Below are 25921 nucleotides of genomic sequence, written 5' to 3' on the forward strand. Positions count from 1 at the left end.
CTTATAATGCAATGGTAGCATCCTTATAGGGTTGGGATTTGAAATTGTACAAATGATAGGGCTGACCCCCGGGGCCTTAGAGTCAATTTAGATGCGAGGTCAAAAAGGTCAATTAGGCTACTACTTTCATATAAATTACGGGGCCTTAGAGTCAATTTTGCTTATTTTTCTAATTGTCAGAGTCTTGTGATAATTACTAACAAAAAACCAGGTGAGCGATACAGGCCCTCTGGGCCTCTTGTTTAAATCTCATAAAGCCATGGTAAATCCATTCCTACTCATCTCTATGGGAATGACACAGGATTATATCTTCTTTTTCCTCATCAATAACCGATATTTCCCTTAAATTGTTGAATCATAATTAAATACATGTATCTTGTGTTTTGTATACAGGATACTATCAGGTTGCTATGACAACACTATCCATATTTGGACTGTGACGGGAGAAGAGAAGATGACAATCCCAGGGCACACTTCACCTGTCAAAGCTGTTGAATGGATCAACATAGGTAGGTCAAAGCTGTCAAGTGAACAAATAATTAAGTCAGGGTATTCTAGTGGAAATTTATAGAAAAGACATGAATGGTAAGTGGATTATAACATGAAATAAAGGCTATTTAGCGTATTTAAAGTCAAAGTCTTGGGGACAACCCTTTAAATTTCTTTATTTTCACAATTCTGTGAAGCATATTTTGTGGGAATATTTTATCAGTTTTCAACATAAACTAGCTAACATATACAATATTCTTTTTCCCTAAAGATGATGGACCAATCAGCAGCTTTATATCAGGGTCACATGACCAGACGATACTGTTATGGTCTTGGAACAGAGAAACAAATGAAGTGGACTGCATCAACTCTTGTCGGGGGCATGCGGGTAGTGTGGACTGTCTTGCTGTCAACTCCTCCAAAACCATGGTAAAAGTGTTGGTTTCTAAAATATTGTATAAATTATACAATATATATTTATAATTATAACATCATTATAATTATTTCATTTTAGTCTCCTTCCTAGATTTAAAAAATATATATCTGGACCACATGTCAATAATGTAGAAAAATAAATTGCTAAGCACTTCATGGTGATTTGATAACTTTATATCTAGTCGGAGAGTTCTGCATGGATTGTAAACAAATTTGACCACAAACACCCTTGGGAGAAGGGGAACACAACTTGTATAAATTTTGGCTCTGACCTCCTGGGGGCAGGAGGGGGTGGGCCCAATAGGGGAAATAGAGGTAAATCCAATCAATCGCTACTTTTCCTAGAGTTCTGCATGGATTGTAACCAAATTTGGCCACAAACATCCTTGGGAGAAGGGGAACAGAACTTGTATAAGTTTTGGCTCTGACCCCCTGGGGGCTGAAGGTATGGGGTCCAATAGGGGAATTAGAGGTAAATATTCAAATTCCTTCAGAAAAGAAACAACAAACTTGTATTCAGAACATTACTTGGTATTACAAACCAGGTGAGCAATATAGGCCCTGTGGGCCTTTTGTTTTCAAGCTTACCATATTTCCTATACATTTTTAATGACTTCGGATTTTAATACAAAGTTGCGATGTTGTCAGGCTATTGGAGAATTCACTCATTGACTTTATAATGTGTTTAGTTTTGTAGTGGTTCCTGGGACCAGATGTTGAAACTGTGGTCAGCTGGTAAGTAGAACAAGGACATAGGCACTTGTATTTAAGTGCTCAGATTGTGAAAGAAAGATGTTGATTTCATAAGTATGGAATTAAGGTCTTAAATTTTCACTTTTTCTAAACAGCTCTTGTAAAATGTCAACCTTTCTAGTTTGAAAGCATTACATGTATTCACTTATAAACTGTTTTATGTCATATGTGACAAAAATCGATATTTCTTATCAGGTGTATTCTATTGACCTGGTCTTCCTCAAATGATGTGATGTATCGCTCAGTACCTGTTGCGTTGTTATAACCAACAACCAATTAATTTTCATCAACATCCTCAAAATGGACAAAGCTTACTACTTACCTGGTACACTTTATATCTTATTGTTTCTAGAACTGACAAGCACAGGTGACGTGGATGATGATGAAGATGAAAATGAAGAAAGACCAAAAAAGAAAAAGAAAACTGGAGGCAAATCTCGTCAGACGCGGGTATGTAGGATTTAAATGTGCACTACAAGGATGATAAGATAAGGATAAACTGCCAATTGTTAAAGATGCTCCACCGCCGACAGAGCATAAATGATATTCTTCATTTGAACAATAATTTGTGTTAAATTGTGTATATATATGTCTAATTAACACAAAAAAATATACCGGGTATGAAATAATTTCTTTTGCCTTTGGTGCATGCGCAATCAATACTTCATTCCATATAGGATATAGTGCCAAGGAATTTTTTCGGGATGCAAATAATTGTTTTTCATATTTTTAACTTGAATTATAATTAGAACTTTAAACTTTTCAATGGTGGTAATGGTGTAAAGTAAGTAACTTTTGTAACTGAAGAAAAATATCAAATCGTCTGATCCTGTTTTTGATAGTAAAAAAACACCATTTGTCAGCGGTGGAGCATCTTAAACTGTAGTTATGTAGCAAAAAAATTTAGTGGACATTTAGAGAAGGTATCAAAGAGGTTATTATTTCCTCAATGATTTGTGTTGTAGGTTCCGATGCTGACACTAGAGGGCCATACTGAAGGTATCTCTGGAATAGATTGGCTGGATGAACAGACAATCTGTACCGTGTCCTGGGATCACACCATCCGACTATGGGACATGAAGGAGGCCAAACAGAAGTCTTTATTGGTCAGTTTGAAAAAATCTATCAGGTTCATTGGTCACAAATTCACAAAAAAAAAAAAAAAAAATCCATAAAAACTAAACCACAGTAATTTGTTATTTGAAAATACAGTTTCTGTGATAAAGACTTCAATGTTAAATAAAATAAAGTGTATCCCAAGCATCATTTAGTCAGTTTGAAAAGTTCATCTTCCATTTTAAGCAGCTCTGATTTAATAGTTAACTATTTCCATGAAAGATTTATTAAAGTTAATAGTTTGGTTGTTAAGATTGATAAATTAATATCATTGGTCGAACAAAAATTATTAGACTGTCTCTATTTAAGGGTTTCATTGTAAATAAAGTGTATTGTAAATAAAGAGTGAGATAAAAAAAAGTAAGTCTGTGAAAGTCCTTGAAATTGATCTCAAGCCATAGTGTGTATACCCATGTAAATTGTTTTGAGATGGCAGATAAGGTGGTTGTTTCCAGAGACAAAATATTTCAAATTACATACACGTATCTTGATTAGAAAAGAGGACTTCTAAAATTGAAAACTGTCGAGCAATGAAGGCCTGGACTTATAAATGTGCATTGCCACTTATAAACATGCATTGTGTATCATCTCTGGTAAGAACAAGTTTTATATGGTACATGTATTGTATCTGACAGAGTACAGTTCAATTTTGTTTTAATGTACCACTCTGTCAAATTTATGAAATGATATTGATTGCCAGCAATTATGTTTTGATGTGTCAAACAGCAAAGTTCCAAAGTATTCCTAGATATGTCCTACTCCAACCTGAACAGCCAGCTTGTTACTGCCTCAGCGGATAGACATGTACGATTATGGGACCCTAGGGTTTCAGGTAATTGATACAAACCTTATTGACATATTACATTTTCTCTTTACCTCTTGATTGCGACTAAAAGATCTATATAAACCAGTTGACAGATAGTGGCTGTAACTAATACAAGCTCTTACTGCCGTTCTATCATAAGATTGCACGATTGTGTTACAGTACTAGTGTATCGACTCACTGTAGTAGATTACATCGCTACATGGTACAGGTGAAGTGTCTATGTAACACGCATTGTGATTGGCTGAAGTGTGTATATAAATAAACGTTACACAACCTAATTGTACATCCGCGGGAAAACACCCCAGTTTAAAATGACCCCTATTTGTGCAATCGGGACGTTGTAAGTACGTCGAAACAATTACAAATGTTCAAATAGATAAACATCTGAAAAATTAATATTTGTAAAATAGAAGTATTACGCCGTAAAAAATAACGCTGATATATAGAATTCGCGCTGCAATATACATGACTGTTGGGTGTTTTTTTCCGTAGTACACCTAGCACATGTGACGAACTTGACTGACAGAGTTTCCTGAAATAGCTGCTGTAAATATATATAGATTGTGTCTATAAATAAGATGATTGAAAAAAAAAATCAAACATGGAAAGAAATAACACACAATCAGGTTATACTAGCTGTAGAAGAATACATAATATTGATTTAAACATAATAATACTGGTACCGTTAATGAATAAATATGAAGGTCAAGAAGAAAGTATCTGCTAAAACATAACTGTTCAGTTTCATAATTAGGGTAAGGTATATTTAAAATGTTAATTTAACTCTGAATTTTAACTTTATACTGAATAAAAAAAGTGTGGAAGTACTAAAAATCGTCGATCGCCAAGCTGCAAACGCGTGCATATTATAAGTTACCGGTACATGTGTGTTTGCACATCTGTAACGTTACGTTACTATTTTAATTTCTCGCTAAAATTGCGCTAAAATTAGAAGCGGTTTAGTCGATCACAGCCAAAATTAGAAGCAGTCTCAACCGATCATATGTCGACATGTCAAAGCCACGAAACGATCTAAAAGTACGCGAAAGGGTAGTGAAAATGTACAATGATGTGTCCTATGGAAATATATCTAAAGCGGCCGACGTTTGTAAATCCACCTGTCGGAAACATCGCAAAGTTGTACGAGGAACAACATGGTCCTCTTCTTCCACGTGTTCGGCCTATCATGACACCAACAAAGGTCAGTGAAGAAGTTGTTAAATTCGTCGAATATCAGAAGAAAATGAAACCAAGCATGGCAGGCTAAAAAAAGCAGCTTTATTTTGCACACACGTTTTTCTCTTCTATTTTTAGGTCATCTGACCCGAAGGGTCAGGATGACCTATAGTCATCATGCTTCGTCCGTCGTCGTGCGCCGTGCGCCGTCCGCCGTCCGCCGTGCGCCGTCCGCCGTCCGTAAACTTTTCACATTTCAATCTTCTTCTCAAGTTTGACCAGTGGGATTGAGCTGAAACTTACATGAAATGATCCTGACATGGTCCCGACAAAGTGTTGTTATTTTTCGGGTCGATCCGAAATCCAAGATGGCCGCCACAGCCACCATCTTGAAAACACATTTTGAACTTCTTCTCAAGTTCTACCAGTGCGATTTGGCTGAGACTTGCATGAAATGATCCTGACATGGTCCCGACAAAGTGTTGTTATTTTTTGGGTCGATCCGAAATCCAAGATGGCCGCCACAGCCGCCATCTTGAAAACACATTTTGAACTTCTTCTCAAGTTCTACAAGTGCGATTTGGCTGAAATTTGCATAAAAATGATCCTGACATGGTCCCGACAAAGTGTTGTTATTTTTCGGGTCGATCCGAAATCCAAGATGGCCGCCACAGCCGCCATCTTGAAAACACATTTTGAACTTCTTCTCAAGTTCTACTAGTGCGATTTGGCTGAAACTTGCATGAAATGATCCTGACATAGTCCCGACAAAGTGTTGTTATTTTTTGGGTTGATCCGAAATCCAAGATGGCCGCCACAGCCGCCATCTTGAAAACACATTTTGAACTTCTTCTCAAGTTCTACTAGTGCGATTTGGCTGAAACTTGCATGAAATGATCCTGACATGGTCCCGACAAAGTGTTGTTATTTTTCGGGTCGATCCGAAATCAAAGATGGCCGCCACAGCCGCCATCTTGAAAACACATTTTGAACTTCTTCTCAAGTTCTACCGGTGCGATTTGGCTGAAACTTGCATGAAATGATCCTGACATAGTCCCGACAAAGTGTTGTTATTTTTCGGGTTGATCCGAAATCCAAGATGGCCGCCACAGCCGCCATCTTGAAAACACATTTTGAACTTCATCTCAAGTTCTACTAGTGCGATTTGGCTGAAACTTGCATGAAATGATCCTGACATGGTTCCGACAAAGTGTTGTTATTTTTCGGGTCAATCCGAAATCAAAGATGGCCGCCACAGCCGCCATCTTGAAAACACATTTTGAACTTCTTCTCAAGTTCTACCGGTGCGATTTGGCTGAGACTTGCATGAAATGATCCTGACATGGTCCCGACAAAGTGTTCTTATTTTTCGGGTCGATCCAAAATCCAAGATGGCCGCCACAGCCACCATCTTGAAATCACATTGTGAACTTCTTCTCAAGTTCTACAAGTGCGATTTGGCTGAAACTTGCATGAAATGATCCTGACATGGTCCCGACAAAGTGTTCTTATTTTTCGGGTTGATCCGAAATCCAAGATGGCCGCCACAGCTGCCATCTTGAAAACACATTTTGAACTTCTTCTCAAGTTCTACTGGTTCGATTTGGCTGAAACTTGTATGAAAGGAGCCTGACATGGTCCCAACAAAGTGTTGTTACATCTCTGGTTGATCCCCAATCGAAGATGGCAACCATGACACTATATCTAATTAATTTCCTATATGATTATTGCCAAGGTACTCAGATGACCGTTAAGGCCCATGGGCCTCTTGTTAGATCATTCCAGCCAATCACAATGCGTGTTACATAGACACTTCACCTGTAACATGTAGCGATGTAATCTACTACAGTGAGTCGATACACTAGTACTGTAACACAATAGTGGCTGTAACTAATACAAGCTCTTAAGGACAAATAACTCAAATGATATAATTCAACTTTGTGTTATGAAACAAGCTGATACGTCCATATTTGGATATATTCCATTCATAATTTTTGTCTAAACACAAATACATGTATCAGTTTTCCTGGATTTCAAAAATGAATGGAAATGCCTTTCAGTATACCTGATAATTGAGGTACAAAGTAAATATGGAAAGAGAGTTGGTTTACTATATAAAACAACATTATTCCAATTATTTATTAGAGAGCGAGTTCCTCTCTATATGAAAACTGTCTATGTACATGAATACATAAGTTTGGTTGTTATATGTTATTATGGTTTCCAAATCATTAGTTACGGTTATTCAATGTGAATGTTCACACTTTTCTCTTGCAGAGGGAGCGATTGTAAAATGTACTTATACATCACACAATGGATGGGTGTCTAGTGTATCCTGGTCCAAGGAAAATGAATATCATTTTATTTCTGGGTCTTATGACAATGTCATGAAGATGTGGGATACCAGAAGGTGAGAAATTAAAAATTAATAATTTATCTACAGAATCAGAACAAGATTGCATCACCAAACTTTATCTTAATTAGCGTCCTGTGTTTTTTGTAGATAAAATTCACTAATTGTAAAACGCTAGAAATTAAATGTTGAATATGTGCATATACAGCAGTTACAATACTGTTGCTTTGATTAAAAATCCAAAAATAAAACAATAACAAATAACATTATTTAATCACATACAAGTAAACATGAAATATTCTGATGTTAAAATGACTCTCAGTGTGTATTTAAAATGAATATTTTTGGACTGTTTTAGCCCGAAAGTGCCGCTGTATAATATGACAGGACACGAGGAAAAAATCCTTACAGTTGATTGGTCAATACCTAGTCTCATGTTGTCTGGAGGGGCAGACAGCCATCTTAAGATCTACCAATACAATGCCAGCAGCTGATAGGAACAAGATATTATTATAGATTACCAGTATATACCAATATACATCAAGTAGTATACAGCCAGCAGCTTGGGACATCTACTCTACATCTACAAATACAACACTTGTAGCTAATATGACATCATCTCCATATCCTATATCTAACAAGACATCAGAAACAGATGGTAATACATCTCTCCATAATCTACAACAATTTAAAATTGAAAAGACTTACTCAAATACAAGAAAAGAAGGCAAGTGGTGAATGTTCTTTCTGGATGGTTTCACAGTTTTGACACAAAACATGTGGCGTAATCATAATGTTCTTTCTGGATGGTTTCACAGTTTTGACACAGAACATGTGTCGAAATCAGAATGTTCTTTCTGGATGTTTTCACAGTTTTGACACAGCCGGAACATGTGGAGATATCAGAATTGTGGATCCTGTTGCCAGCGTGCTTGGACAGTTCTTTGTGAAGTGACTTTCTGTTAGTAAATCAGCAAATCAAGATCAACAATATATCTGATCATCAGCTCCATATACAAGACCACTGTATAGAGCTTTATACTCAAGGATGTCAAGATATATGAAAACTTTCTCTCAAAAGAGTGGGAAAATCTAGAACTTGGTGAAATTCACAAAATCATTTTGTGTCCATAAAGTGCACACAATGTACATGTACTAGCAGTGGAGTGTGTTGAGAATACAATGTATGAAAAAGTGAGCGAAAGGTGAGTGTGCCGGTGACGAGATTTACTGCCAATAAATTCTATGAATCATTATTATGGTTTCTGAGCTCATCTGTAACATATCAAAGGACCCAAGAATACCTGCGTCTGGTCCAGTTTCATGAACATTCCTTAACTTTAAGAAGTTCCTTAACTTAAAATTCTCCATAGGAAAGCATTACAGAAGTTAAGGAAAACCCAGTAAGTTAAAGAGCCTTCCTTAAAATTAGTAATGCTTTCCTATGGAGAATTTTAAGTTAAGGAATTCCTTAACTGGGCCCAGAAATTTGAAAAATGCCTACTTTCACATGCCATGTTTGCAAAGTATAATTTAGTTATCATGGATCAATGTTTTACAGTAAAATGTTGGATTGGGTCATAAACTATGTTTGAACAATCAACTGTAAACACTAATTTTATGGTTATTTGGGGCAAAATATGTGATCCACACTATTGAACCATTTTAGCAATATTTGTTAACACTTAACAGTTGTGTAGATATTAAGAAGTAGTCTGTGGGGTCCTTGAAATTGATTTTAAGTTGTGTGTATGTACAGTTGTATTGGTATTGAGATGGTCGATAGGGTGCTTGTTGCCAAAATCAAAAATCTGTAAATTAGAATCGAGGACTTTCTGAGGTTCAAAACAATTTTGATTCATGCTCATGTAACAGGTTGAATTACATTTAGTAAGAATCATTAGAAAGTGTCCTACATGCATCCGTTTCACTACAGTAGTAGCTTCTCAAAACTTACAAACCTGGGCCCAGGATCATGAAACAGTCTTAGACTGAAGTTTTTGCTTAGCCAATCAAAAATGATGAAACTTTTTGTAACGTCATCTGTGTCACAGTGATTGGCTAAGTCAAATCTGAAAACTGTTTTAGACTAAGAATGTTTCAATATCCTGGGGCCTGCATTGTTTGATTTCGGCAAAACAAGTTTTTATTAATGCAACATCTGACCAGAGCATAGATTTTATTTTGTACCAACAGTGAGAACTATGGTTAGCCATCATACATACCAGTACTGTAATTTCCAGGGAGTTGACTCAATTGGTACTACATTTTTTTGTATTCTTATTCCAGAACTTAACTTCTTTTAGAAGACTTTTTGAGCCTTCACCATGAAACAGAATGATAATCATTTCAAGATGGAAGCTCAGAGTGTTCTGATGTAATAATATTTTATAGTAACAAATTGGAATTGCTAAGCCACAAAATCTTGTCAACTGTTGCATCTGCTTTTTGTAAAAACATTTTCATAGTTTGCCAGATTTGTTTACATTCTACCCATTGATGTTCAAATTTGCTGGTATACTTTTATGCTGAAAGGGTCTTCCGGTTCCAGAAGGGTGCCAGGGCATAATCGCACACCTAGATATAGCATGCAAACTTACAGCGGCAGACTACTTGTGGGTCATACATCAATGTATGAATCTTTTATATGATAGCTATTGTAGAATTACTTACACTACTGTCTCACCTAAATTGAAATGGCCAGGTTCCCTATGGTCCCTCCACTTGTGGAAATTTGTTTTTAGTACAGCAGCCATCTTTGATTTTATACCGTTGCTCACAAGTACTTCAGAGTTACTCCTCAAGTCCATTTATAGGTTTCCTTCTTGAGCATATTCCATTTTTGTCAAAACAGAAAATACCAAAACAGACAAGTTATCTTGGAATTCAACAATTTTACACCATTTTTACACCATTATAAAAGTTTCTAAAACTTGCATGTATTGCCTCAAAATGTGCATGATTCAAAGTTGGCTACAAGACTACTAACTTTGATGATTGAGGGGAAGTAACATGTTACCCATCGTCCACGTCCTCTATTGGCAGCTTTCCACCGTTTTCACGACCCTTCACAGAACTAGGTAAAACAAGAAGAATCAGAATGGTTTCAAATTTTTAGTTTTATTTGTTTACATAGTACATATCCCACATTTGTGGACAACTATGACGTGCAAAGCACTTGGTCCAAAACGATAATTGAAACGGACAACACACAGAATCTTTCACAAATGAACATGGCTCTCTTATACAATGAATGATAAAATACTTCCACCTAATTTAGTTGATTTCTCACAATTGTTTTCAATAACATTAGTTTCAAATCTATGTATGTTGATTAACCAACATGGAACTTGATTAGTTTTATAGGACAAAGTTTCAGAAGAAATTGAGTGAAAGCCAGTGCCTGAAAGAGAAACCTGTCCATCTGTAGTATTTATCATTCATTGACATTATCACCATTCTAATGGCAGTACACCAACTTACACCACTTTCATCACCCACTCCTGACTGGCCTTTACACCATGGGATACCAAGGTCTTTTAAATGCCATTTATATTTGGAAAACCAAGATATGAACATACAAGAAATCAAAATAAAAAAGACAAATGATTCAATCAAAGTACACTTCCAAACAAAATGCTTCATGTAATTATTCATCAAAACAACACTTTCATCTGAACTTTTAACAAATAATATCTGTAATATAAAACATCAATATCTGAATACACAATCAAAAGAAGCTTTTTATCTGCAAAACAAGAAACATTTCTGACATGGACAAGAAGTCATAAGTCCGAAGAATATCTCCAGGATTTCTAAACACTTGAATCGCAAAGTCATACACCAAATCAGTTTCTTAACCATACTTAGACTAAAATCATTTACATTTTCAATAAATAATTAAAACTTTCTTATATAAACACATTAAATACTCTCAAATTTCAACAATTATGTGAATATACATAACTAGACATATCTTTCAAAGAAACTTTACAAAACAAATGCTTTTATTTCAATGACAATCAGAAAAATATTTTGAAACAAGATCACAACTAACAAAACCACCACATCGCTCATTACAGACATTTCCCTGTTACCAATATAACAACTACACAGTCTGACGACTCTCCTCAACAGTCTAAAGCCATACAAATACTCATTTAACCCTCCGTCAGGTGTGTCCAAAAATCAAGATTGAGGCAAACTTGTACTCTCATAACGATACACACCTTAATTCAATCAGTTACAAATGTACATTAACCAGTTACAAAGACCACACACTACAATTGGTTTAACATGTGAAAAAAACAAGAGTCACCATATGATAATCAAAATTTCAGATCTAAAGAGGAAATATAACAACATATAATTATACTCATATAAAAATCTTAAGAACACAGAAGTCATTGAACAAGTTATCTTGTAATTAGATGAAACACAGGTGTTTAACCAAAGACATTTCCTGTCATCATGTAAGATCAGCTGCTAATGACAATAAATTAAAGCAATTCAAATTATATAAAACATGTTCAACATGAAAATCTGAACTTTGAGCCATGAACCACTGAATTAGTGAATACTGTTTGTAAATAGATTTGTAATTTGATTATCCACCTTTACCATTACCATTGTGATTGGAAGTTAGTAATTTGGAAACAGATTCATCAATCAAATACAACCTGTAGAAGCAGAAGACTTCAGAAGTGATAAATGGGACAAACAAAAAGCACTATTTTAGTGGATTTTGCAGATAATGTCAATAAAATTCTTTCTCCAGAGGTCCGACATACACTCTAGCATAGCGACACTCACTACACATCAATAGCCTCGATAGAGTGTTGATAATTCTACTGCTTACAACCAGGGTATAAAGATTCTAACGGTTATTGATAGTAATGATGGCCAACTAAAACAAGATTGCACCAGGCTTCGGTATAAAACAGTTTGGCACCAATAACTGACCATGATAGCTTCAATAGTAAATTCTATGGACAATGATCATGAACAAAGGAAGGATGAAAATGGTCCAACACGAACACTTCAGTTTTCCTAAATGAAAAATGTTCCTTCAACAAGCTCGAGTACGGTTACTCAACAAATTTATAATGCTGTATGAAATGTGCCAAAATCAGGTAAAATCAAATGTATGTTACAACTGTAAAATATGAAGTAAATTATGAACAGACAGTAGAAAGGTAAAGCACACAGCAACTCTGGTGTTTTTATGTGTATACCTATAAGAATACGACACCTACTATTTATGTGTATACCTATAAGAATACGACACCTACTATTCAGGCAATTTTTGTTTTATAATCAACTGTTTTCCTAAAATCTTACACTTTGAACACTGTGCTAGTCTATTCATACATTGCAATGACAACTGGAACGTCGGTTAGATTGTTCCTTTGTGGCTAAGGCTTTGTACACCGATGATGATCACGGACAATGATACTTAGGTAGATGAACCACTCATTAACTTTTGATTGGTGGGTATGGCAGTTCAGTAGCGTACACATTTCACTATGTATGGCGACTGTTTCGACTAGAGCGAGATGGATGAGCACGAACACTTGTTTCTAGTTCCCACGGTAAAGAGAATTCACTGAAATAATAAATAAATTACATCAATTCAAGATACTAATAGAGGTATTCATATGTCCTATCTAACTATATGTACTACAGTTGGTGTGTCAGTGAAAACAGCAATGTGTAGAAAGTTTTCTGGCGAACTTGTAACCAGATAATATTTGGATTAGTGAAGACTTAGTTTATTAAAAAAAAACTATGCAAATACACTAGTGTGGTTTGTTATGTCATTCATTCCTACAAGGTATAACGTCTCCAAGCATAATACTGATAAAATTTTGGTGAATTAAAGTTTGGACATTCTATGCAATGTGCAATCAACATCATGGGCAAATTTGTACATCACAGTTACACCGTAGTGAAAAGGTCATAATTTTTTAACACAAGTTGAAACCCTCTTGGTTCATTAAATTTTAGATGAAATTCAGTAAGATTAAATTAGCCTAGGATTTTGGCAATGAGTGACTAACTAACTGGTTGAACAATGACAATCACTCATGAGACACACCTTATTTTATCTATATGAAAAACTAATAGTATTAAATGTTAATTATTTCATATAACGGTTTAAATCTAGCTGTATTGATTAGTAAGCATACTTACGTCTTCTCTAAACTTGGTACAGGGTGTCCAAACACCATCACAGGGATTTTATTTGTCACCTCTATATGTGTAACTGTGGAGATAAACAGATATAGCTAGCAATATTACAAATAACTTATTCACCTAAAGACAGTTTAATTCATAACATTCAAATGAGAAATTATTAATTGTAAGATCTAAGGGATAGCATGGGTTGACGGCTATTACAAGTCACAAAATCTCTTGATAATTGCAAAACAGAAATACCTCTGCTGATATCATATAATGTATTTGAATGTCCCTGTCTAGTTTACATTTAATCTGAACTTTCAAAACTGGATTTCTGATAAACATGAAAGTATTTCAGGAGAACTAAAACTCCGGTGAGTTGTTAATTTCTGTGGCCAGTTTAAAAGATAAAACATCTTTGGTGCCAAAGTTACTACATGTTTATAAATGATGGATATTTGGTGACTTTGTTGTTAGAATCGCCTACAAGTTTGGGAAAGAGAAATAGAAATATAAAATACAATCTTTGGTATATTTTGGTACTTCTATGACATGGAATGCAAGTCTATTATATTTGATTGTTTGTGAATCCTAAACACTCACTATCATCTAAACTTGGATAGAAAGATTCTAATGTATCTGTCTGTTGTCCTTCATCTTTACTGCACACTTCTCCTCGCTCCTTTTCCTTTAATTTTTCATAAATCTTTTGTTCTCGCATTCGTTGCAAATCCCATCTGCAAAACGTAAATTAATTTAACACTAAAAACATGAAGAGCAACTTGCAATATAAAAGTGGAATTCATAGGTTGTATAAGGTATCATAGTTCTATTGTGTAATAATATTAATTTGCAACAGAAATAGATCTAACATGTAAATTCTGTTTACAGCAATAGTAATTTTTTTATTCATACTGACCTCTTTCTGCGCTTCTCATCTATTTCCGGCTTTTGATGTCTTTTAAGAAATACTTCATCTTCGAGATTCTACCAAATCAGAAATAAAGTTTAGAATATTGTCGGAATGGAACAAATATATTCACACTATACCATTTGTTTGTTTGATTAATTAACTACTAATAGCCAGGGTCATGTAATGATGGCGTCCCATGCATGCTGTGTGTATAAAGTGTGTGGTGCATGTTTTGGAGACTGCAGTATATTCATGTTATGTCTTGTCATTTTGTGGAAAACTTGCCCTTTTTATAGTGCTGTGTCACTGAAGCATGCCGCCATAGACACCAAGCAACACACCCCACCCGGCCACATTATACTGACAAGAGGTAAACCAGTTGTTACACTCATGATCATGCTGAAAGCTAAGCAGGAACAGAAAATACCACTTTTAAAAACTTTGGTATGTCTCGACCAGGGGACAGAACTCAGAGCCTCCCTCACAGGGGCGAGCGCTCTACAGAAGGCCAAAAGTGAGGCGGTGTCAAGGGAGATGTTAGGAAGAACAAAGTTAGTTAGGAAAAAGAGAAGATACCAAATTTAGTCCCTATTACGATCATGCAATATGGGGCTGCAGGTACAATTCTAACACCGTACCTGCACGTAAGACACTATAACAAACATTAGAAGCGGCAGGTACAATTCTAACACACTATAACAAACATTAGAAGCGGCAGGTACAATTCTAACACCGTACCTGCACATAAGACACTATAACAAACATTAGAAGCGACATATATAGATTAAATATCTCCTGAAGAACAGCGGTAGCTGTGAAAGCGCTAGATATGGTAAATCGCCTCGAAAATTTGACAACTTTTTTTGTCCACACGGTTGGAATTACTTCCTTGTCCCATATATTGATAGTATGAATATTAGGTGAGGTTGTGTGGTTTCTCATTTGATATATGCAATCAATAAATCTTAATAGTTTTCATTGAGTGGATCGTATCCAGAGAAGAAATGAAGGTCAAAAGTGGTGGGGATCTTATTGGTGGGAAGGGTATTATTTGTGGTGAAATACGATAGTAATGTACAAGTCCATGCATGTTGCAACAATATTTCTCCTTTTTTTTCAGTACGGCATATTTTGACTTGAACATGACTTACATTGTTTCAAAATGATTTCACTATGTCTTTATGCTATTTTTCATTATAAAACGAAAAGATTATGACTTAAATTTAAATCTCACAACTGATCATTTTGAGTTTCAAATAGACTTTAAAATGATACAGAAATTATTAATACATGTCACAGTGATCAGGCTACTAAACTATGGTTTTCATTTTTGTCCATACTAAACACAGAAGATAAGTGCTCTCTTACCTCTGTTCCTTCTAACACCCAAAGATTGGTGTAGGTTTTATTTTGCCACTGTGGTAATTCAACTACAACAAATCACAGATAATATATGTAAAATTCAGTAAAACAAATTAAGTTTATAGATATTGTGATTGTAATATATACATAAAACAATAAAGTTATTTAGATATGAAATCTATCCATGCAACTATAAAACCTTGTACATGTATCTGTAATCCTTGCTAATATGGATTGGAATTATATACCTGTAACCAGTCTAACCAGTCTGTTTCCAGATTAAACAACAGACCATTGCTAATTAATCCTTTTTTTATATATATCTATCACATATGATAATCTGCCAGAGATTTCAAATTTGCACACTAGTATAATATATCCAGGATTAATGGACAGGAGATCTGTACTGACGTCATATTCTCCTAATCATAACAACAAGAGGCCCAGAGGGCCTGTATCGCTCACCTGGTTTGTAATGCCAAGTAATGTTCTGAATACAGGTTCATTGTTTCTTTTCTGAAGGAATTTTAATATTAACCTCTAAATCCCCTATTGGGCCCCATCCCTCCCGCCCCCAGGGGGTCAGAGCCAAAATTTATACATTATTAATTACAATATTTATGACTAGTAGCGATTTAAAGGATTTACCTCTATTTCCCCTATTGAGCTAAAAACAATGAAACTGCAGTAAAGATACACATGAAATGAACTCTCATTTAATTCATTCACCCCTAAAATTCCAAAACTTGACTATTCCAGCTTTTGGACTAGAAGAATCTATGGATCTTCAGGGGTGAATGGATTAAAATCATAACATATAAATCCTCAAAAAGCAATTTTACTGTACAAGAAACTCACACTATATATCAAACTAAATAAATAAAAACATGTGTGTTTTGATATAAAGTTGTGCATCCAAGAATAAAACTAAAAAGAGCTATACTTTTAAGCTGAATGTAAAAGCAAGACTTCCTTTCAAAACTATCCTTTTGAGATGAAGTGTTTACCTTCTAACTGCTTGTGGGCTCCTTCGATGATATCACCTCGAGATTCAAGGTCAATGTCTTCAGAACTTGGGGGTTCAAAATAGGAAACATAGTAAGGGTCACTGGTTCGCAGTACAGAATTATCTGGACTGTCACGAATGTTTTTACCAGAACGTTGGTTCTTACGAGGACTAGCAGCAATGGTCTCTGGCTCAATGCTAGTAGATGATTGAGTTGAAGAAACTGTGGCTGACCTATTCCTATATCTCTGATGTCTCTCAGTACGATGACTTGGAGTTGAAGAAGCAAGGTTTTTTTGGGATTCTGCTGCAAATCTTTTATTGAGATTTTGAGGCTCCAATCCAGTTGATTTCCTGTAAACATCGAAGACCATATAGACATCAACATAATTACCTGTTTTTGTGTGTGTATATTTTGAATTAATGGACAAAATGGATATGTACCGGTATACCCTATTTTGCAAACTAATGATCATTTACAGCATGAAACAAACACTTAACAAAGTGAATATCTTTTTCAAGATTTAAAAAGAAAGTCCTATCAAAATTCACAATACATGTACACCTTAGCTTGTATAAAACAACTAAGGCTTGTTATATCATCAGGTTTTACAACTCTGTTACTTCAGTGCTGTATTGTTAAATGATAATATCTTGGATTATCTTACCGCTTTGTCCCTCGGTCTACTGTAGATGACTGTTCTTGTGTGGCCTTAGATGCAGATGAAACACAGGGACTTGTATACAATTTATTTGGCACATCTGTTGTGTCATCTTTCTGTTTTAATAGTGACATTCGCCTTTCCATGCGTTCTAGACGACATGTTAACTGTGAAAAAAAGGCAGGTATCATTAGTTAGGATAACTGCAATTAATACAAGAGAGAATGAAAACTAACAAAAATCAAATTTGTATAACACATTATATTTAAATTACATTGTAATAAATAACAAGAGGCCCATGGTCCTTAACGCTCACCTGATATTTCAGGGCTTTTTCTCACTGCTTTGGGAATGGCGCCTGTGGCTTTGAATTTGGGAAAATGGAGCGCAAAAACCAAGATTTAGGAAAATTATGGAATATGAAATATAGCATAACAATTCAGATTTTTTATTTCCAGTGTAGTTTTTGAAGCCAATTCATAAATATTTAAAGCCTTAACCAAATAAATTCATGTGATATTTTTGGATAGTTTTCAAGAAACTTTTATTTTGGGAAATTTTAGGGTGGAATTGGGAAATTTTTTAGATGGGGAATGGGGCCTTCAGATTCAGCGACTTCGTGCGGTGTAATATTTCAAATTTGCACTAGTATAATATATCCAGGATTGATGGACAGGAGATCTGTACTGACGTCATATTCTCCTAAGCATAACAAAAACAATGAAACTGCAGTACAGATACACATGAAATGAACTCTCATTTAATTCATTCACCCCTAAAATTACAAAACTTGACTATTCCAGCTTTTGGACTAGAAGAATCTATGGATCTTCAGGGGTGAATGGATTAAAATCATAACATATAAATCCTCAAAAAGCAATTTTACTGTACAAGAAACTCACACTATATATCAAACTAAATAAATAAAAACATGTGTGTTTTGATATAAAGTTGTGCATCCAAGAATAAAACATAAAAAGAGCTATACTTTTAAGCTGAATGTAAAAGCAAGACTTCCTTTCAAAACTATCCTTTTGAGATGAAGTGTTTACCTTCTAACTGCTTGTGGGCTCCTTCGATGATATCACCTCGAGATTCAAGGTCAATGTCTTCAGAACTTGGGGGTTCAAAATAGGAAACATAGTAAGGGTCACTGGTTCGCAGTACAGAATTATCTGGACTGTCACGAATGTTTTTACCAGAACGTTGGTTCTTACGAGGACTAGCAGCAATGGTCTCTGGCTCAATGCTAGTAGATGATTGAGTTGAAGAAACTGTGGCTGACCTATTCCTATATCTCTGATGTCTCTCAGTACGATGACTTGGAGTTGAAGAAGCAAGGTTTTTTTGGGATTCTGCTGCAAATCTTTTATTGAGATTTTGAGGCTCCAATCCAGTTGATTTCCTGTAAACATCGAAGACCATATAGACATCAACATAATTACCTGTTTTTGTGTGTGTATATTTTGAATTAATGGACAAAATGGATATGTACCGGTATACCCTATTTTGCAAACTAATGATCATTTACAGCATGAAACAAACACTTAACAAAGTGAATATCTTTTTCAAGATTTAAAAAGAAAGTCCTATCAAAATTCACAATACATGTACACCTTAGCTTGTATAAAACAACTAAGGCTTGTTATATCATCAGGTTTTACAACTCTGTTACTTCAGTGCTGTATTGTTAAATGATAATATCTTGGATTATCTTACCGCTTTGTCCCTCGGTCTACTGTAGATGACTGTTCTTGTGTGGCCTTAGATGCAGATGAAACACAGGGACTTGTATACAATTTATTTGGCACATCTGTTGTGTCATCTTTCTGTTTTAATAGTGACATTCGCCTTTCCATGCGTTCTAGACGACATGTTAACTGTGAAAAAAAAGGCAGGTATCATTAGTTAGGATAACTGCAATTAATACAAGAGAGAATGAAAACTAACAAAAATCAAATTTGTATAACACATTATATTTAAATTACATTGTAATAAATAACAAGAGGCCCATGGTCCTTAACGCTCACCTGATATTTCAGGGCTTTTTCTCACTGCTTTGGGAATGGCGCCTGTGGCTTTGAATTTGGGAAAATGGAGCGCAAAAACCAAGATTTAGGAAAATTATGGAATATGAAATATAGCATAACAATTCAGATTTTTTATTTCCAGTGTAGTTTTTGAAGCCAATTCATAAATATTTAAAGCCTTAACCAAATAAATTCATGTGATATTTTTGGATAGTTTTCAAGAAACTTTTATTTTGGGAAATTTTAGGGTGGAATTGGGAAAATTTTTTAGATGGGGAATGGGGCCGATTTTTGGCCCCAAATCATGCTGAAAAAAGACCTGTGTTTGATATTAGTTTAGTTTAGTTACATGTAATTGACTAGTCTACTGATATCTTTTGTTCACGAAATAGAAACATACATCTAATAGGTCTACATACAAAATTTCATTAAGCTTAATGGTCCATATTTACTCACATTACCGTGTTCACAAGGTTCAACAATTATTATTGCAAAGTGCAATAACTCTGTGAATAACTTTAGAGTCTACATCATTTTATTAGATGATATTATAAAATTTACTTGATTTTTGTTTGAACAAGCACACTCAAAAAACAACAACATGGTTAAAGGAAAACATATATGATGTTATTCAATGTTTGTTATGTAAACTTGAAAAAAAAACCCACTCGGGAGTTTGCGTGATAACAATTTTTTGTACAAATAAGCCCTATATATGTATATTATATAGAAAACACTTTCTTTTTATTGTAATTCAAACTACATGTATATAAGACATATGAATGTGACATCAAAAATTGAAAATAAAAAAAAAAATAAAAAAACTTGAGTCCAATCAAGCTTATTTTCAAATCAGTTCGAGATAATTCTGATGAAAGTCTATATGCAAAGTTTCATTTAGCTCGGATCAGATTAACTCAAGTTATCATCACATGTTCACAATATTCAATAATTTTGATTGCAAAGGGCAATAACTCTGTAAGTTACAATTGAATAAAGCTGATTTTCATTGTCATCCAAGATCTTTCCAATGTTAGTCTACATACAAATTTTCAATGAGCTCAGATTATATTTACTCAAGTTATCACATTCACAAGATTCAATAATTTTATTAATTGCAAAAGGCAATAACTCTGTAAGTTACAATCTAATCAGGTCGATTTTCATACTTGTTCAAGATCTTTCCAATTTTAGGCTTAATAATACCAAGTTTCATGAAGCTAAGTGCATATTTATTCAAATTATCGTATCCACAATGTCCAATAATAACAATTAGACGAAGGGCAATAACTCCATAAATTATGGTTGGATCAATCTGATTTTGTAACTGGTCCGAGATATCTCTAATGTTAGTCTACATACAAAATTTCATTAAGTTTGTTTATATTTTATTTTCGTAAGTTTGTTTGTTTGATTAATTAACGTCCTATTAACAGCTATGGTCATGTAAGGACGGCCTCCCATGTATGTGGTGTGTTGCGTGTATGTTGTGCGAGGTGCATGTTTTCGGAGACTGCGGTATATTCATGTTTTGTCTTCTTGTATAGTGGAACTGTTGCCCTTTTTATAGTGCTATATCACTGAAGCATGCCGCCGAAGACACCAAGCAACACACCCCACCCGGTCACATTATACTGACAAGTTATCATGTTCACAAGGTCTAATATTAATTATTAGTGCAAGCGGCAATAACTCCGTAAATTACTGTTTAATCAAGCAGATTTTTAAATTTGTCCAAGATCTTTCCAATGCTAGTCTACACACAAAATTTCATTAGGCTCGGTTCATAATTACTAAAGTTATCGCCTTCACAAGGTCCAATAATAATTATCAGTGCAAGGGCAATAACTTTAAAATTACTTAAGGATTAACTTGAACAAATTTTTTATGTTATGGAGATATAACACAAAAATCTTAGTGTACTCTAAATAAACCGCGAAGCGGTTTATGATGAGAGTACACTCAGATTTTTGTGTTATATCTCCATAACATAAAAAATGTATTCAAATTAATCCTTATAATTCAATTTACTAAAAAGATAATCTCTTCAATATTCAAAATTCATTTTGGGACTCTTTTGTCTATGAAATCATTACGCCGTCATCTCAGCCAATCAGAAGCAACGTTATAAACGGCGACGGCATTTTTTCCTTTATGGGCTGATAAAGTAAATTTTTAAGCCAATGAAAATGCTCGTAACAAGCAAAATTGAATTATTGTTGAATCATGCTGATTTTCGAACTCGTTCCAGATCTTTCCATACACACAAAGTTTAATTAAGCTGGGTTTATATTTAGTTATAGCGCTCACAAGGTTCAATAATAATGACTAGTGCAAAGAGAAATAACTCCAAAAATTACAGTTGAATCAAGCTAATTTCCATTAAGCTCGGTTTATATTTACTTAGGTTATTGCATTCACAAGGATATGTTTACCAACAACGGACAACACACGACGACGGACAAAAGACTTTCGCATTAAAAATTTTAAACAATTAATGAAGTTATAATTACTTATTAGTATTGGTCACATAAAGCCAATGCAAAACTAAGCCTGTCCCCAATCAAATGAGTTTTGAGGAACTGTCACCAGAAAATACATGGTGCATATATATATATGTAACAGGAGAGGAGAAAATGTAGCGGCCAGACCGGGATTCAAACAAGGGAACCTCCGAACACTAGCCAAGTGCTCTACCAACTGAGCTACCTGGTCACCAATGATTGACACAGTCCAATCCCGCTACATATATACAAGAGTCAACAATGACTTAATTATTTGAATTTATCTCACATATTCAGAATGAGATTGGTTCTTTGAAATGGACATAAATTATTGGCTTTAGGTCCTTTTATAATTATTAAATGCACATGTGAATGAATAGTTGAATACAAAAATATCTATGTTGTTCAACATATGTTACCATATAATAGAATCTAGACAGAAATTGAATTAACATTTTATCAAAACAATAAACTGAATTTTCTTATATACCTGATATATATATCTCTATTTTACAGCTGATTTTATAAAATGTGCTTCAGTAATCACTCCCATCATATTAAAGCTTCTGAATAAAGTTCTACAAAGTTAAATTGAATTTTTTGTAGTATTTTACACAATGGCTATTACAATATAATGCTGAATTTGTACCTCTGATTTTCATACTTTACACTTATATCCTTGATAAAAGGTTATATAATTACTGTGAATATTCACTGACTAAGTCACCCTGAGATGGTCATCTTGCACTAAGCATATAAATTGTAAACAATAAACATGCTTCAATTAAATATTTGATCCCCAAATTTCAGATGAAATATACTTATGTTGTTTTATTACCATGATGAACCACGCACCACATAATTGACATGTAACGTTACATGTAGGTTCTTGCTTATTTTTTTGCTTTTACATTTATCAATCATCGCTAGACAAACAACCAGCTGTATCACCGCAGGCCAATGTTACACTCAGACAAAGACATGTATCAGGATAGACAACAAACAACGCTGTTCACATGTCCACTAACATGTTTACAAACATGTGGCTTACCACGCGTGTCATAAAATAGCTGGCCTACCATGATGTAGATTATATCTTTTTTCAATTCGTGGATCATATTTAAAAACAAAGCAAGAGCCAATAAGATACAAAAGTAAGAACTGAACAAAATATGTGTGTTTAGCACTACAGAGCATGAAACAATGACACTAATTACGATGCAAATTTTGTAAACATATCAAGCGGCCATTTTACATCAAACACCAATCGTCTGCCATTTTGAATTATAACGCTACCTCTCCATTCACAGGTTTCTTGAACCATTTCTTCACTCCAAAATTAATCCGTGTTTGGATCAGCACATCCGTCATTTTTTTTAAAGAGTTTGCAGACTTGCAAACTCATTTAAAGTTATATGGATATAGATAGAAGGAGTCCCTACGCTGCCCCAGTCACCGGGACATATACAAAGAATAGCGGTGGCTTGGTCGGTGCTACTTCCAATCACATGACCACTCACGTGATATCCGTATTTTTCCCCCCATTATTTTACACAAAATTTATCATTTAACCTTAAACGAATAAATTAATTCCGTACATTTAGAATAAGAACAATATCATTTACTTCTTTGAATATCTCGAAGATATATCCACAAAAAGTTCAAGTATTGGCAATAAGAGGGGGGTAGCCGACTTCAGGAACAAAAAGTCATGTGACCACAACAAGTTATTTTTAGATTTTCAAAATTAAAATCGTAAAACTACCAACAGAGTTAGGATTTGCATATAATAAGACCTTTTCAAAACGAAGCAACAGGAAAAACTCACATTTCGTAATTCTATATGTGTTTTTGTTACGATAATTGGTGGAACTTTATGACCGTTTGCTGGAAATGATGTATTCATCCGCTTGAGGTCACCAGACGACATGAGTGACAGGCATTTGTTTATAATAAACATGTCTTGTTGTGATGTCAAACGAATGAAAAAAGAAACAGAAATGACTTTCTACGTATATTTCACTTACTGCTGTTCTTTCTTCCTGTAAATGTTTTATTTCCTTGTCTTTTTGAGACAAAAGTTCTTGTTGATGTTGAACAAGATCGACATGTAGCAACAAAAGTTCTTTAAGTTGTTTAGGCCCTTTAGGGGATTCCATGCATGCTCTTCCACTCATCATAACTTCCCCTACTTTGTTTTGGACATCTAATCCGTTTCGTTCGATAATAATTTCTTCCTGATGTCGCTTTTTATTTGCTTCTTCTTGTTTTGCGTATCTTAGACTCTCTTGCATCGCCAACGCAAGGTCGTTTTCGAAAGCCCCGTTTTCGCCGCTGTTGGTTACTCTCGTCAATCGTCGTCTTGTAAGAGCCTGTCTTCCGTCTGATCGTGTTCGTGTTTCAACGCTCGTGTCCGATCTCATCATATCACTGTTTGTGAAAATCTTCACTTACAGATCTGGTGGTGTGAACGACCAAAAAAATTTGAAAACCATCAAAACAGAAATATGCAAATGAAGTTAGTGAACGAGATGGGCTTATTTACCTCCACCAAGAAGAGTTCCATAAACTTTACATAAGTTTTGGCGGGGATTTTAAAGGAGTAGGTAATTGTAAAACTTGTTTTAGTGCAAGCTACTGATAATCTCTGTACAGGCTTGTCGATTTGGGGTATTATTATCCGTGATTTCGTTTCAAATTAGACAAAAGCGATAAGGTTATTGATCGTTACTTTTAACCAAGGATATACGACCTTGCTTTTAACAGAAACATATTCATTAGGCCTAGAGTAGTTCTAAAGTACCGGTTTTGGCCAGTATCTCACCTCAAAAGTCTTTAAACCTTACCACCCCCGCACCTCCCCAGTGGCACCCCCCTGAAGGAGGGGGTACCAATGACGTCACGTTTCATGACGTAATCTTATAAATACCCGGCACCCGCTTCCCCTCCCAAAACTACAAAAAAGCGACACCCCCTCCCAAAAGCCACCTTCGTATGGGCTACCAATGACATAGCGATGACGATTGACTATTAGTGGGGGAGGAGAAATAGGTTCCCATGTACCCCTCTGGCAGTTTTTCGAAACATGGTTTTTTAGGACCGGTATGATGTCTAGTTTTATTTTATGCTTGTTGCCATTGACAACTAATGTCCCATAGGGGTCATATGGCGGCCATCTTGGATTTCAGGTATCAAAAATGGCCAAAATGACACATTCGCATATATGCGCATAGATAGAGAACCAGACAACATTCAGAGGCAAATAAACACATTTTTATATGATTGAAACATGCTGAATACGATTAAATCATAATAATGACGTTACGTCTTCTCATTTTTGTGAAATGACGGGAAAATAATGAAATTTTCGATTTTTTCCCTAAAAAATCGATAAATGTCATAAGTTTTATCACAAGTAAAAAATTAATGGACAAATCACCTTGTAACAGTCATTTCGAATTGAACCAACCCTTGTGTAAACATATGTGTACTATAAAAAGATAGATCGCATCAATGAGGTCGGAAAAAGAGAGGGACCCCCCCCCCCCCCCCCCCCCCCACCCTAAAAAATTTATCAAAATATGGCCAAAATGACACATTCGCATATATGCGCATACAGAGAGAACCAGACAACATTCAGAGGCAAATAAACACATTTTTTATATGATTGAAACATGCTGAATATGATTAAATCATAATAATGACGTTACGTCTTCTCATTTTTGTGAAATGACTGGAAAACAATGAAATTTCCGAGTTTTTTTCCCTAAAAAATCGATAAATGTCATAATTTTTATAAACACAAGGAAGAAAATGTTTATAAGAAATTCTTTGAATTATTTGATATAGATTTGCATCGTTTGAGTAAAGGTGAACGGATGTTTCTTTTCTTACACAACTATAGCATGTAACGTAGATCGAGAGAAGAGCAGGCTACCAGATGAGAATGAGTGAGATATATTAAAATGTATTATAATTAGATATATCATTCATTTTCACATAGGCTGTTTCTTCTGAAGTGTTTTCCAGATTGAGATAAATATCTCGAAGGCTTCATAATCCACTCTCCATTTATCGAAAATCTTTTTACTAGTATTGAACATTTGCTTCGTGGAT

At 34.9% G+C, this 25921-nt stretch overlaps 2 protein-coding genes across 2 annotated transcripts in view; one reads left to right on the forward strand and one right to left on the reverse strand.

Moving 5' to 3' along the window:
- LOC138314654 (ribosome biogenesis protein WDR12 homolog) overlaps window positions 1-8404 on the forward strand; it is an 11595-nt gene extending 3191 nt beyond the window's left edge. The window contains exons 5-12 of the mRNA XM_069255109.1: window positions 394-509; window positions 761-918; window positions 1614-1659; window positions 2030-2127; window positions 2643-2783; window positions 3520-3625; window positions 7073-7205; window positions 7507-8404. Of these exons, the coding sequence (XP_069111210.1) occupies window positions 394-509; window positions 761-918; window positions 1614-1659; window positions 2030-2127; window positions 2643-2783; window positions 3520-3625; window positions 7073-7205; window positions 7507-7642 (934 nt within the window). The 3' untranslated portion in view covers window positions 7643-8404. The remainder of the gene's footprint in view (window positions 1-393; window positions 510-760; window positions 919-1613; window positions 1660-2029; window positions 2128-2642; window positions 2784-3519; window positions 3626-7072; window positions 7206-7506) is intronic.
- Window positions 8405-10248: 1844 nt separating this feature from the next.
- LOC138314655 (male-specific lethal 1 homolog) lies at window positions 10249-24356 on the reverse strand. Its single transcript, XM_069255110.1, has 9 exons — window positions 23833-24356; window positions 18991-19151; window positions 18324-18676; window positions 15610-15671; window positions 14248-14315; window positions 13932-14065; window positions 13341-13413; window positions 12419-12753; window positions 10249-12382 (listed from the first exon to the last, which is right to left on the reverse strand). The coding sequence occupies exons 1-8, from the start codon at window positions 24229-24231 to the stop codon at window positions 12672-12674; spliced, it is 1332 nt and encodes a 443-aa protein (XP_069111211.1). The 5' UTR covers window positions 24232-24356; the 3' UTR covers window positions 10249-12382; window positions 12419-12671.
- Between the last annotated feature and the right edge of the window lie 1565 nt (window positions 24357-25921).

Source organism: Argopecten irradians, chromosome 2 (genome assembly GCF_041381155.1).
Source record: "Argopecten irradians isolate NY chromosome 2, Ai_NY, whole genome shotgun sequence".
Classification (NCBI taxonomy): Eukaryota; Metazoa; Mollusca; class Bivalvia; order Pectinida; family Pectinidae; genus Argopecten; species Argopecten irradians.

What these genes read in the sequence shown, in the direction of transcription:
- LOC138314655 (XM_069255110.1), bottom strand. Translation starts at nt 24,231, where the DNA reads ATGATGAGATCGGACACGAGCGTTGAAACACGAACACGATCAGACGGA. An exon ending in TACAGGAAGAAAGAACAGCA is followed by an intron (nt 19,152 to 23,832) that starts GTAAGTGAAATA and finishes TTTTTTTCACAG; the next exon opens with TTAACATGTCGTCTAGAACG. An exon ending in GTAGACCGAGGGACAAAGCG is followed by an intron (nt 18,677 to 18,990) that starts GTAAGATAATCC and finishes CGATGTTTACAG; the next exon opens with GAAATCAACTGGATTGGAGC.